This window comes from Heterodontus francisci, chromosome 7 (genome assembly GCF_036365525.1).
Source record: "Heterodontus francisci isolate sHetFra1 chromosome 7, sHetFra1.hap1, whole genome shotgun sequence".
Classification (NCBI taxonomy): Eukaryota; Metazoa; Chordata; class Chondrichthyes; order Heterodontiformes; family Heterodontidae; genus Heterodontus; species Heterodontus francisci.
Genome location: NC_090377.1, coordinates 96,431,873 through 96,445,538, shown reverse-complemented (window position 1 = coordinate 96,445,538; position 13,666 = coordinate 96,431,873). Strand labels below are relative to the sequence as shown.

Below are 13,666 nucleotides of genomic sequence, written 5' to 3'. Positions count from 1 at the left end.
CCTCCATCATATCCCTTCTTTAAATTCTGAATAGGCATCGGCAATTACATTGCTCTTTCCTGCAATGTGCACAATCTTCAGGGTAAATGGTTGTAACACTAAACTCCACTGAAATAATCTGACATTCTTGTTTTGAACTTTTCTAGGAACCTTAATGGATTATGATTGGTGTAAACTGTTATTTCCCCTTAGCCATCATTGATGTATACTTCAAAATGTTGAAGGGCCAATACGAGACCTAAAGCCTCCTTCTCAATAGTTGAGTACTTTTTGTACTTATTGAGTTTTCCAGAGAAATAACTGACTGGCCGTTCGATACTAGTATCATTATCCTGGAGTAATACTGCTCCTACTTTACATCTTTTGGGCCTCCTTATCTCGAGAGACAATGGATACGCGCCTGGAGGTGGTCAGTGGTTTGTGAAGCAGCGCCTGGAGTGGCTATAAAGGCCAATTCTGGAGTGACAGGCTCTTCCACAGGTGCTGCAGAGAAATTTGTTTGTTGGGGCTGTTGCACAGTTGGCTCTCCCCTTGCGCCTCTGTCTTTTTTCCTGCCAACTACTAAGTCTCTTCGACTCGCCACAATTTAGCCCTGTCTTTATGGCTGCCCGCCAGCTCTGGCGAATGCTGGCAACTGACTCCCACGACTTGTGATCAATGTCACACGATTTCATGTCGCGTTTGCAGACGTCTTTATAACGGAGACATGGACGGCCGGTGGGTCTGATACCAGTGGCGAGCTCGCTGTACAATGTGTCTTTGGGGATCCTGCCATCTTCCATGCGGCTCACATGGCCAAGCCATCTCAAGCGCCGCTGACTCAGTAGTGTGTATAAGCTGGGGATGTTGGCCGCTTCAAGGACTTCTGTGTTGGAGATATAGTCCTGCCACCTGATGCCAAGTATTCTCCGAAGGCAGCGAAGATGGAATGAATTGAGACGTCGCTCTTGGCTGGCATACGTTGTCCAGGCCTCGCTGCCGTAGAGCAAGGTACTGAGGACACAGGCCTGATACACTCGGACTTTTGTGTTCCGTGTCAGTGCGCCATTTTCCCACACTCTCTTGGCCAGTCTGAACATAGCAGTGGAAGCCTTACCCATGCGCTTGTTGATTTCTGCATCTAGAGACAGGTTACTGGTGATAGTTGAGCCTAGGTAGGTGAACTCTTGAACCACTTCCAGAGCGTGGTCGCCAATATTGATGGATGGAGCATTTCTGACATCCTGCCCCATGATGTTCGTTTTCTTGAGGCTGATGGTTAGGCCAAATTCATTGCAGGCAGACGCAAACCTGTCGATGAGACTCTGCAGGCATTCTTCAGTGTGAGATGTTAAAGCAGCATCGTCAGCAAAGAGGAGTTCTCTGATGAGGACTTTCCGTACTTTGGACTTCGCTCTTAGACGGGCAAGGTTGAACAACCTGCCCCCTGATCTTGTGTGGAGGAAAATTCCTTCTTCAGAGGATTTGAACGCATGTGAAAGCAGCAGGGAGAAGAAAATCCCAAAAAGTGTGGGTGCGAGAACACAGCCCTGTTTCACACCACTCAGGATAGGAAAGGGCTCTGATGAGGAGCCACCATGTTGAATTGTGCCTTTCATATTGTCATGGAATGAGGTGATGATACTTAGTAGCTTTGGTGGACATCCGATCTTTTCTAGTAGTCTGAAGAGACCACGTCTGCTGACGAGGTCAAAGGCTTTGGTGAGATCAATGAAAGCAATGTAGAGGGGCATCTGTTGTTCACGGCATTTCTCCTGTATCTGACGAAGGGAGAACAGCATGTCAATAGTCGATCTCTCTGCACGAAAGCCACACTGTGCCTCAGGGTAGACGCGCTCGGCCAGCTTCTGGAGCCTGTTCAGAGCGACTCGAGCAAAGACTTTCCCCACTATGCTGAGCAGGGAGATTCCACGGTAGTTGTTGCAGTCACCGCGGTCACCTTTGTTTTTATAGAGGGTGATGATGTTGGCATCGCGCATGTCCTGGGGTACTGCTCCCTCGTCCCAGCACAGGCATAGCATTTCATGTAGTGCTGAGAGTATAGCAGGCTTGGCACTCTTGATTATTTCAGGGGTAATGCTGTCCTTCCCAGGGGCTTTTCCGCTGGCTAGGGAATCAATGGCATCACTGAGTTCCGATTTGGTTGGCTGTATGTCCAGCTCATCCATGACTGGTAGAGGCTGGGCTGCATTGAGGGCAGTCTCAGTGACAGCATTCTCCCTGGAGTACAGTTCTAGGTAGTGCTCAACCCAGCGGTCCATCTGTTTGCGTTGGTCAGTGATTATGTCCCCCGATTTAGATTTGAGGGGGGTGATCTTCTTGATGGTTGGCCCAAGAGCTCTCTTCATGCCATCATACATTCCTCTGATGTTTCCGGTGTCTGAGGCCAGCTGAATATGACTGCATAGGTGTTGCCAGTAGTCGTTTGCGCAACGCCTAGCTGTTCTTTGTGCAGTACTTCTGGCTGCTTTAAGTGCTGCGGATGTTAAATCGCTGGGGGCTTTCTTGTAGTTCAAAAGTGCAATGCGCTTAGCGGCTATGACAGGTTCCAGCTCTTCATTATGAGATTGAAACCAGTCTGCATTTCTCTTCGCACTTTTGCCGTAGGTGGTCAAAGCTGACTCATAGATGGCGTCTCTGATGTGGGCCCACTTGGTCTCAGCATCCCCTGTGGGAGTGTTTTGAAGGGCTGTTACAAGTGAATTTAGAAATTTTTGTAACAGCTGTGGGTGAGAAATTCTGCTCGTGTTGATGCGCGGGTGGCCCTTCTGCTTGGAATGATGCAACTTCTTTGGTCTGAGTCTAACCTTGCTGCACACCAGGGAGTGGTCGGTGTCGCAGTCCGCACTGTGGAAGCTGCGTGTGATTTGAACACTGTTTAAGGCGGCTCGCCTTGTGACAATGAGGTCTAGCTGGTGCCAACGACGTGATCTTGGGTGCCTCCATGAAACCTGGTGACAGGGTTTAGTGTGAAAGAACGAGTTGGTGATGCAGAGGTTATGATAGGTACACAACTCAAGCAGTCTCTGCCCGTTCTCATTCATCCTTCCAACGCCATAGCGCCCAAGGCAGGAGGGCCATGAGTCATGGTCGGCCCCAACCCTGGCATTAAAGTCCCCCAGCAGGAATAGGTGTTCGGTGTTGGGGATGCTGCTAATGATGTTATGGAGTTGTTCATAGAACTGGTCTTTAGCTTCAGGTGCGGAACAGAGTGTTGGAGCATAGATGCTGAGTAGGTGTACTGGACCAGAGGTGGTGAGCAGTCGGATGGACAGTATGCGTTCCGAGCCATTTGAGGGAGGCTCTATCATGCTGAGCAAGGAGTTTCTGATGGCGAAGCCCACTCCATGCTGTCTTGGTTCTTCAGGATCCCTGCCCTGCCAGAAGAAGGTGTAGTCTTGCTCTGCTAGAGAGCCACTCGCGGGGAGGCGAGTCTCCTGAAGTGCTGCAATGTCCACATTGAGTCTACTGAGCTCGTTGTTAATGATGGCGGTCTTCCGAGAATCGTTGATTTGTGTAAGGTCTTCCGACAGGCCAGGACACATAGTTCTGACGTTCCAGCTTGCAAAGCGAAGGGCTGGTACCTTCTTTCCTTTTTTCATGTTGTTTGGTGCGGTGTATCAGTCCACCTTTCGGGCAATGACCCTGAGCTCCAAGCACCCATTGAAGCAGGCAGACTGTGGCGGGACAGAACCTTATTGACCGGGGGCTGCCCGGTTTGAGGCGGGCGGTAGCTGTCCAGTGAGGTGCAATGACCTCTCCCACCGACAAAGGCAACCCGTGGCGCCCAGTTTCTACGCCAATTTATCTGGACTTATAACCCGTAACTGCTGCCTTCCGTGTTGTTTCAGTCGCTGTGAGGCAACTATGGAGTGACCTCTCCATGGCGCATGCCTGGGCAAATTTATGGAGGTTGAGAGTTGCCCAGTCGTCAAAACCCCCCTCTCGGCCTTTCTGGTGGGGTCCAAAGGAGTGCAGGACACGACGTTTGGCACCAGTATGGCTGCAGGAACTGCCGGAAACATGCCAAAGGTGACACATGACCGCCTACGGGATTCCGCTCCGGATTTTCTGTTAGGGTTTACTCCCTTAGCCTTGGTCTCTCCCGAGACGCCCACAAGGCAGTGGGGTTGTTGGGGCCCCTACACAGGTGTAGGATGGTGCCGGTGGGAGGAGGGGATGCAAGGTGGAGGGTTAGAGGGAGGGGGTGGGGGGGGGGTGCAGGGGAAGGGGGTGCGGGGTGAAGATGGTGCGAGGGGGGGGCGGGCTGGGACGGGGTTGTGAGGGGGTGAGCTGAGAGGGTGGAGCAGGGAAGGGGACGGGGGTGGGGGGGGTGGAAGGGGGGTAAAGGGGGGGGGGGAGGGGGGTGGAATCTGGTGCAGGTAATAAGCCATTTCCTCAGTGCCCACCATCGACGTCCGGAAAGCTCATCCACGTCCTTCGGGAGGTGAAGCATCATTTGGCAGACTTAGAGGTGATTACATTTGCTGAGGGTTTTTTTTTTGCAATGGTTTAAATAAAGGCATGCAGCATTGCCGACAGTGCGCTGCAGATGCTCTCCGAGCCATCTCCCGCGGGCGCTTTGAAGTTGCGGCCGGGGGGGCCGTTCGTGGATGTTTTGGGTGTTCGGGGCACCTTTTCACAGGACTTCTCTCGGGTCCCGCAGCTCCTTCTTCACCTCAATGGACTTACCGCACGCCGTGGCTGCAGACACTCTGGACTGTGAAGACAGCAGGATCGGAGATTAAAGTATCGGCAGCTGTTCTCGTCAGTTCACTGGCATCAATAGCCACTTTTAAGGGCTTACCAAAACTTAGTGCTGCTAGAATGTGTTAATTTATTAAAATGGTCTTTAACTTTTCAAACGCCATTTGACCAGATTTTGTCCACTGGGTCTTCATGCCTTTTTTTAACAAATTCATCAGTGAAGTTACTATTGTACTGAAGTTAGGAATGAACTTTGTGCAGAACCCACAAATCCCTAGGAATTGTAGTATCTTTATTTTAGTCTTGGGGACTGGCAGGTATTATTGCTTAAACTTTAGCTTCCTTAGGCAACACTTGTCCTTGACCCACTACATGCCCTAAATAGGTGACCTTTGCCTTAGCAAACTCACTCTTCGCTAAGTTTGCTATCAAATTGGCTGTCTCTAAACTATCGAATACTGCCTTTAAGTGTTTAACATGGTCTTCCCAGGTGCCTCTGAATACCAACAGATCATCAAGGTGCACAATGCAATTGCTCAGTCCGGTAATCACCTGGTTAGTCAACCTTTGAAATGTGGCTGGTACATTTTTAATATAAAAAGGCATGACCTTACACTGAAATAGGCCATCTGGGGTCACAAAGACGGAAATTTGTTTAGCTTGGTCAGTCAAGGGGACTTATCAAGATCCTTTCAGCAAATCTGTTTTGCTAATATTAACTGAATTTCCCACTCCGTCAATACAATCCTCAAGTCATGGCATTGAATAAGAGTCTGATTTAGTTACTGCATTGGCTTTCCGATAATCAATACAAAATCTTTTCAAACCATCCAGTTTTGGTTGTAGCACCACTGGTGAACTTCAGCTATTTTGATTAAGTTCAGTTATATCATTCTTTAGCATATATTGAACCTCCTTTCTGACATGAGCCAATTTATCAGGATTGAGTCGATAAAGGTTCTGTTTATTAGGTGTAACTGTTCTTGCATCGACCCATGAATAGCCAGAGGAGTTCAACCTGGCTTATCTGCACGTACGGCTTCAAACACTTTTAGCAGATCAGCTATCTCACTTTTATGCTGTGCAGAAATATATTGTAGAACTGGGCAGCACAGTGGCGCAGTGGTTAGCACCGCAGCCTCACAGCTCCAGCGACCCGGGTTCGATTCTGGGTACTGCCTGTGTGGAGTTTGCAAGTTCTCCCTGTGACCGCGTGGGTTTTCGCCGGGTGCTCCGGTTTCCTCCCACAGCCAAAGACTTGCAGGTTGATAGGTAAATTGACCATTATAAATTGCCCCTAGTACAGGTAGGTGGTAGGGGAATTGAGGGAAGGTGGGGATGTGGTAGGAATATGGGATTAATGTAGGATTAGTATAAATGGGTGGTTGATGGTCGGCACAGACGATGGGCCGAAGGGCCTGTTTCAGTGCTGTATCTCTAAATAAATTTAAAAAAATAAAAAACTGTATCTAGATTTTCTAATGCTTCTTTGTTCACCAATTTCACTGAAGGGCGTTCAGTCTGAGAGTTCTCAGTCTCTGCCCCTTCCTCTTGTTCCTCAAAAGTAACACTGTCTTCAACCTCCTTTTCTGTCATTTGACATACATTTACTGCTGACAAGGTTCACTGTATCTTTTCAACATATTCACGTGAAATACCCTTTGACTTTGGTGCTAACCAAATAGTTCACCTCACTAAGTTTCCTCTTAATGAAGTAAGGTCCACTGAACCTAGCTTTCAGTGGTCCAAGCTGCAAGCTATGTGCCTTAGCTGTTCTATCCGCTTGCTGAGAAATCTTGCGATGTTTTCTGGCTATCTCACAAGCTTTTGTAAGTCTTTCTTAATTCTGACACATAACCTAAAAGTATAATTTCCCCATCCTGTGCTAAAAAATCTCTCCCTAATGAGTTTACGGGGACCCTTACCTAACCTCACGCTCATAGTCCAGTTCAAATATTTAGTGTGTCCCTGGTAGAAAATAATAAAAATGATATCCCCTTATCCCAATCATAAGGATAATCAAAACAATAAGCCTTTATCGTACTTTGTAGGATTTAGTGGTCCCTATCCAAAGCACTTTGTGACTGCGGGTGATAAGCATTTGGCATATGGCTCAATTAACAATCGTTACCATTGAGATTGGACCCTAGCTCCTCAAGCTCTCTCAGCAGAATATCATTCCTTGTTCTACCTATGTCATTTGTTCCTAAATGGACCATGGCAACTGGATCTTCCCCCTCTCACTCCAAGTTCATCTCTAACCACGAGGTGATGTATTTAACCCTGGCACCAGGCGGGCACCACAACCTTTGGAACTCCTGGTCATGGCTGCAGAGAACAGTATCCCCTGACTATGCTGCCCCCTATCACTACCACATTCTCCCCCCCCACCTGAATGGCTTCCTGCAGCATGTGGTCTATTTGTCCATCCACCCTGCAGTCCTTATTCTTATCCACACAGGTAGCAAGCATCTCGTACCTTTTGGTCAAAATCAAGGGCCAAGGCTCCTCCATCACTACATCCTAGATCCCCATAACTGCCTGACGCTCAGTCCCACCCTCCTGTCCTTGAATATTGGCCAACTCTAAAGTTCTACTTGACCGAAGGGGTGTGAACAGTGTCATGTATTTTTTCCCTTCTCTGATGCCCAACAATGTCTGCAGCTCAGAGACAAGCTCAACAACTCTGAGCTGAAGTTGCTTGAGCTGCAGACACTTACTGCTGGTATGGTTGTCGGGGATCACAGTGCTTTCCACAATTCCCACATGTTGCAGTTACAGCACACCTCCTGCCCTGCCGTGTCTGTCTAACCTTTTTTAAAAATTTATTTGATTAGTTAATTGTTCACTAATTTAGTAAAGCAATAGCAAGTTACAGTCTCCTAGCTTAGAGGCAGAAGAAAAATACCAGCTTCTGGAGGTAACATAAAAAGAAAAAAAAAAGCATCTCCTTTTCCCCCTTGCACCAAAATCCTGACTTTATCACTCTGTTTATGAAGCATTTTGTTCTCCGATCACTGTGCTTCACACTCAGACAATGCTGGTTGAGCAGAAATTTCTCCAACTAAGTATTGTGATGAACAAAGCCATTGTCTTCAGTCCCAGCTACAAACATCATTCCTAAGACCCTCTCTATCCCTCTCCTTGGCAACTGACTGAGGATGAACCAGACCTTTAGCAACCTCGCTGTTGTATTTGACACTGAGGCAAGCTTCTGGCCACCTATTTGCTTCATCTTTAAGCCTGCTTGCTTCCACCTCCATAACATTGTCTGATTCCACCTCTCCCTTAGCTCATCTACTGGTGAAACTTTCATCCATGCCTTTGTTACCTTTAGAACTATTCTAATGCTTTGCTTACCAGCTTCCCAATTTCAAACCTATATAAAACTGAGCTCACCCGAAACTCTGCAGCCCGTATCCTAACTTGAACCAAGTCTCATTCACCCAACACCCCTTTGCTTCTGATCTATGTTGGCTCCCGGTCTGGCAATTTCTCAATTTAAAAATTCTCATCCTTGCTTTCAAATCCCTTTATGGCCTTTCCTCTCCCAACTTCCTCCAGTTCTATAACCCCCCCCAGATCTCTGTGCCTGTACAATTCTGGCCTCTTGCCTCTCCCTGATTTTAATCACTCCACTAATCATCTGCTGAGGCCCTAAGCTCTGGAATTCTGCACTGCACTGCTTCCGGGGCTTGAATCCCTCCTTTTTGTCACAGCTTCAGAACTGGGTGCAGTCCTTGAGGTATGGTAGCACTCTGCACATTTTGATCCTGTGCTCCTCTGACTTACTGTTTTGGGTCTGTAGTTCAACATCCAGTTGCCTTTGTTGATTGTCACTCTAGATTGGTTGGACCTGTTGAATGTCTTGTCTGCTGAGAATGCTGGGTCCTTTTTTCTTCGGCTTTAGCTGTTTCCTACACCATGTATGTCCCTTCTTTTCCTTCCTATTTGCAGTACTTTACACTTATTAAATTTTATCTACCCATTTGCTGCCCACTTACTAATTTTATCCAACTCATTTTGTAATTTCTGAGCTGTCTCCACTGACCACACAAGTTTAGTATTACCTGCAAATTCTACCACTTTGCATTGGGTTTCATTGATAATATTTTTTAAAAAAACTTTCTTGCCAAAATTTTTTGTTGTATTTTTGTGTGCCTTGGCAATGAATGTCGGCAAGCGATTCAGCTGCGGAGTGGGAGGGAGGGGATGCATTTGTTAATGATGGGCGTCAGAACTTAAACTGATCTTGTCCTTGGAAGAATCTCACAAGCACACTTTCAACAGTTATCGCTATATTGCCAACCCTTCTTTTCCTCCACCTGAAACAGGGTGCTGAGACCAATTCTGGTTCCCATGCCACTGCCCTATTTGTGAGATCAATAGACACTGTGCAGTCCTTCCCACTGGTATGCCTTTGCAACATTCTGCTTAAAACTCACTGAGTTGTTATGGGAGAAGGTGCATCAGTTATTTGAAGATAAATAGAATTTGAAATTCATTATTTTAAGGATGTACTCTGGAGTTTCATGTGCAAAATGCAAGCGCATAGCAAATTGGAAACAAAACAGAAAAAAATCTTGCATTGTTATGCTAACATTTCTGAGGACGTGTACTAAAACATGCTTAATTGCTTAGCCATTGCTCTGAGCACCCTCCCGCTTCCTTACCTTCTACTCTCTTCCCCACTTCTCACTACTTTTAACAAGTTACAGGTAGCTGATTGATGAAATGTCCCAACAGCTAGACTTAGAATTGTGGAAGCCAGCCATCTTGTGTTTTATTTTTAAATTGAGAGATTTTTTACATTAAAAAATTCAGGGCTTATTTGAGGACAAAGACAAGCCATTGTCAGACCTTTAAGAATTATAGTTAATCGAAGATGATGTTTCAAAATCAAAATTTGAAAAGAATTCCAAATGATTATTTTGTTTTAGATTATACATTTTACTTCACAATTAGGGTTTACAGTGGCAAGTCTGTTGCAGCGTATGGTTGTGATCTTGTAATTGGTCATGACTTATGCAGGTATTGAATTATGCACAATTGAAATTTATATGGCCCTTACATATTCTGTTTATTTCATCAAGTTCTTCCAAATATAATTTGAATTGAGATTGCTTAAAATTAATTTTCTGGTATTTAAAGAGTTGGAATGTAAAAAGTTTTGTGATGATGCAAACAGTTTGCTGTGGTAGGCCAATTAGCACACAGTGAAATAACTGTTATCAAAACATTCTCACTTTTGATACGTATTTAATCACTTTGTTTTTTTTTTAGCTCCTCTTGCCTTTGAGCCTTTTTCCACTCTTGCAATGATTTATGAAGATCAAGGAGACATGGAGAAATCATTGCAGTTTGGACTAATTGCAGCTCATCTGAATCCCAGTGACCCAGAGGAGTGGGTGAAATTGGCTGAAATGTCCCTTGAGCAAGACAATATCAAACAGGCTATTTTCTGTTATTCAAAAGGTACTGTAAGTTCATTCCTTAAGTGGAAATTAGAGTTTGAATTACTGCTTCAGTTTTGGTCTTGGGCTAGCAACCCAGTGGTTGTCAGCTCAAATTCCATCATGGTAAGTTGTAAAATTGTAGTCAATAAATCTGGTAATTTATGGGCTAGCACCAAAAAAAAACCCCATGAAAGTTAGCAGATTGTTGACTAATGTCCTTTAGGAAAGTGGTATTATTAGCCCTGCCCAGTCTGGCCCACATGTGACTCATGCACTATGTGGTTGATTCTTTAATGTCCTCTGAAGGGACATAGCAAGCCACCCAATTGTGAACAATAGCTACAAAATTAGATTGCTGTATCGTCAATAACCCAGACATTATATCAGGATAAGACTAAGTTAAATCTAGTCAACACTGCAAAGTCCTCCTCATTAACACGGTGTCCAGTTTATGACGGCCTTTCATGGACTTGTTGAGCAACAACCTGATGTAGTCACATGCACAGAATCATATCTGTCATCCAATATTTTAGACTCTTTCGCCACCCTGGGTACTTCCTGTGGCGGCAGCAGGATAGGAACATGCCATTTAGCCTGTTGAGCTGGTTCTGTCATTCAGTGAGATAATGGCTGATCTCTGACCTAACTCCATATAATGGGATAGACCCATCAGAGGTGAGGGCACAGTGATATACACTCAGGTGGGAATGGCTCTGGTTGTTGTCAACACTGACCGTAGACTCCAAGAGGGCTCAAGGCTTCATGTCAAGCATGGGTAAGAAAATCTCTTGTCAATCATCATCTATCATCCCATTCCTCAGCTGATAAATCAGTATTTTGCCATGTTGAATATCAAGTTCTGGAAGCAAGGGCACAGAATATACTCTGAGTGGGGGACTTCAGTGACCAAATTGACCGAGTCTTGAATGACACAGTTGCCAGCCTGGGCCTGTGTCAGGTAGTGAGAGAAGCAACACGAGGAATTAACTTACTTGAAAACATTTTCACCAACTTACCTGTTTCAGACATGTCAGTCTATGGTTATGTTGGCAGAAATGTCCACTGCACAGTCTTGTCTTCACTGAGGATATTCTCCAGTGTGTAGTGTGACACGATCGTCATGCTCAACAGGACAGTTGAAAGACAGATCTAGCAGCCCAAAATCAGGCATCCCTGAAGTTCTGATAAAAGGTCACACACCTTAAACATTAACTTTGCTTCTCTCTCCACAGATGCTGCCTGACCTGCTGAGTAATTTCAGCACTTTTTGTTTTTATTTTAGATTTCCAGCATCTGCAATATTTTGCTTTTATTATCCCTGAGGTTGCTGTGGGCCATCAGCAGCAGCATTGTATACTGCAACAATCTGTAACTTCATGGCGAAGCATGTCCCATACTCTGTGATCACCATCAATTCAGAAGACCAACTCTGGTTCAATCTGGGGTGTACAATAAAGTGCCAGAGATAGTACCAGATAATCCACAGAATGAGTTGCAGCCCTAGTGAAGCTACTACACAGCAGGCTAAGCAACAAAAGCAGCATGCTATAGGTAGAGCTCAACAGTACCATAGGCAACACATCAAAGCAAAGCTCTGTGACTGTACCACATACAGTTGTGAATAGTGGTAGACAACCAGGAAGCTAATAGGAGGGTGCGATTCCAGGAACATTCTTGTCTTCAACCATGTGGAGCTCAGTAAATGACTGAAAGAGACGACGCTGAAGTGTTTGTGTGTACCATCAGCCAAAAGTGCCTTAGCAACTCGCTGTTCGCTAAGTTGACTACCAAATTGTTCAACATGGTCTTCCCAGGTGTATACCAACAGAACATAAAGTATACACCGCAATTGCTCAGTCCAGCAATCACCTGCTTGGTCAACCTTTGAAATGTAGCTGGGGTATTTTTCATACCAAAGGGTATGACCTTGCACTGAAATAGGCCATCTGGTGTCACGAAGGCAGAAATTTCTTTCAGCTTGGTCGGTCAAGGGGACTTGCCAATAACCTTTCAGCAGGTCAGTTTTGTTAAAAGGACTGAATTTCCCACTCTGTCAATACAATCCTCAAGTCGTGGGATTGGATAAGAGTCTGTTTTAGTTACTGCATTGACTTGCTGATAATCACATACAAAATCTTTTCAAACCATCTGGTTTTGGTTGTAGCACTACTGGTGAACTCCAGTTACTTTGATTAAGTTCAGTTATATCATTGTTTAGCATATTTTGAACCACCTCTCTGACCTGAGCCAATTTATCAGGGTTGAGTTGATAAGGGTTCCGTTTCATGGGGTGTAGCTGTCCCTACATCAACTCCATGAACAGCCTGAGGAGTTTGACCTGGCTTATCTGCACATATAGCTTTAAACTCTTTCAGCAGATCAGCTATGTTCCTTTTATGCTGTTCAGAAAGATAATGTAGGACTGTATCTAGATTTTCTAACACTTCTGTGTTTGCCAGTTTCACTGCAGGGGGTTCAATCTGAGAGTTCTTAGTCTGTGTCCCTTCTTCCAGTTTCTCAAAAGTAACACTGTCTATCTCTATCTCTAACCTCCTCTTCCATCATTTGACGTACATTTACTGACTGACCAGGTTCACTGTCATAGTGTCTTTTCAACATATTCAGATGACACAACCCTTTGACTTTTTCGTCTGACTGGGGTGCTAACCAAATAGTTCACCTCACTAAGTTTCCTCTTAATGAAGCAACGTCCACGGAACTGAGCTTTCAGTGGTTCCCCAGGTAAGGGCAACAAAACTAACACCTTGTCCCCAGGCTGTAAACTGTGTGTCTCAGCTGTTCTATCCGCTTGGGTTTTCATCACTTGTTGAGAAATTTTGAGATGTTTTCTGGCTATCTCAAGTTTTTGAGAGTCTCCAAATTCAAATGCATAATCTTAGAGGGTAGTTTCTTCTTCCGGTGCTAAAAAATCTCTCCTTAATGAGTTTAAGGGGACCCCTAACCTCATGCCCATAGACCTATTCAAATAGACTGAAACCAGTGGACTTATTTGCTGTGTCCCTGATGGCAAATAATAATATCACCTTATCCCAATCATAAGATAATCAAAACAATAGGCCTTTATCATACTTTTTGGAGTTTGGTGATACCTTTCCAAAGCACCTTGTGACTGCGGGTGATAAGCAGATGATTTGAGCTGTCTCACTCCCAAATTACATGGTGTCTTGAAATACCCCTGACGTGAAGTTTGACTCCTGGTCCGATTGAATTTCTTTTGGCAATCCATATTTAGCGAAAAACTGAATTCACCTCTCAATCACAACTTTTGCTGTGATCTTTCTCAAAGCAATTGCCTCTGGAAACCTAGCAAACAAATCATGATGGTTAGGCGAAACCTGTGACCTGATAGAGTTGTGGGTAAGGGTCCGACACAATCCACAAGAACCCTTCTAAATGTTTCGGTCAAAAGCAGGTATCAATATCCATGGGGTGGGCTTAATTGAAGGTGGTGGCTTCCCAACTACCTGACATGTATGGCAAGC

At 45.2% G+C, this 13,666-nt stretch overlaps 1 protein-coding gene across 2 annotated transcripts in view; it reads left to right on the top strand.

Annotated features, from left to right (window-relative positions):
- Window positions 1-13,666, top strand: part of gtf3c3 (general transcription factor IIIC, polypeptide 3) — an 82,992-nt gene that overhangs the window by 27,239 nt on the left and 42,087 nt on the right. For both annotated transcript variants that reach the window (XM_068035676.1, XM_068035675.1), the window contains exon 5: window positions 9,991-10,182. In XM_068035676.1, the coding sequence (XP_067891777.1) occupies window positions 9,991-10,182 (192 nt within the window). The remainder of the gene's footprint in view (window positions 1-9,990; window positions 10,183-13,666) is intronic.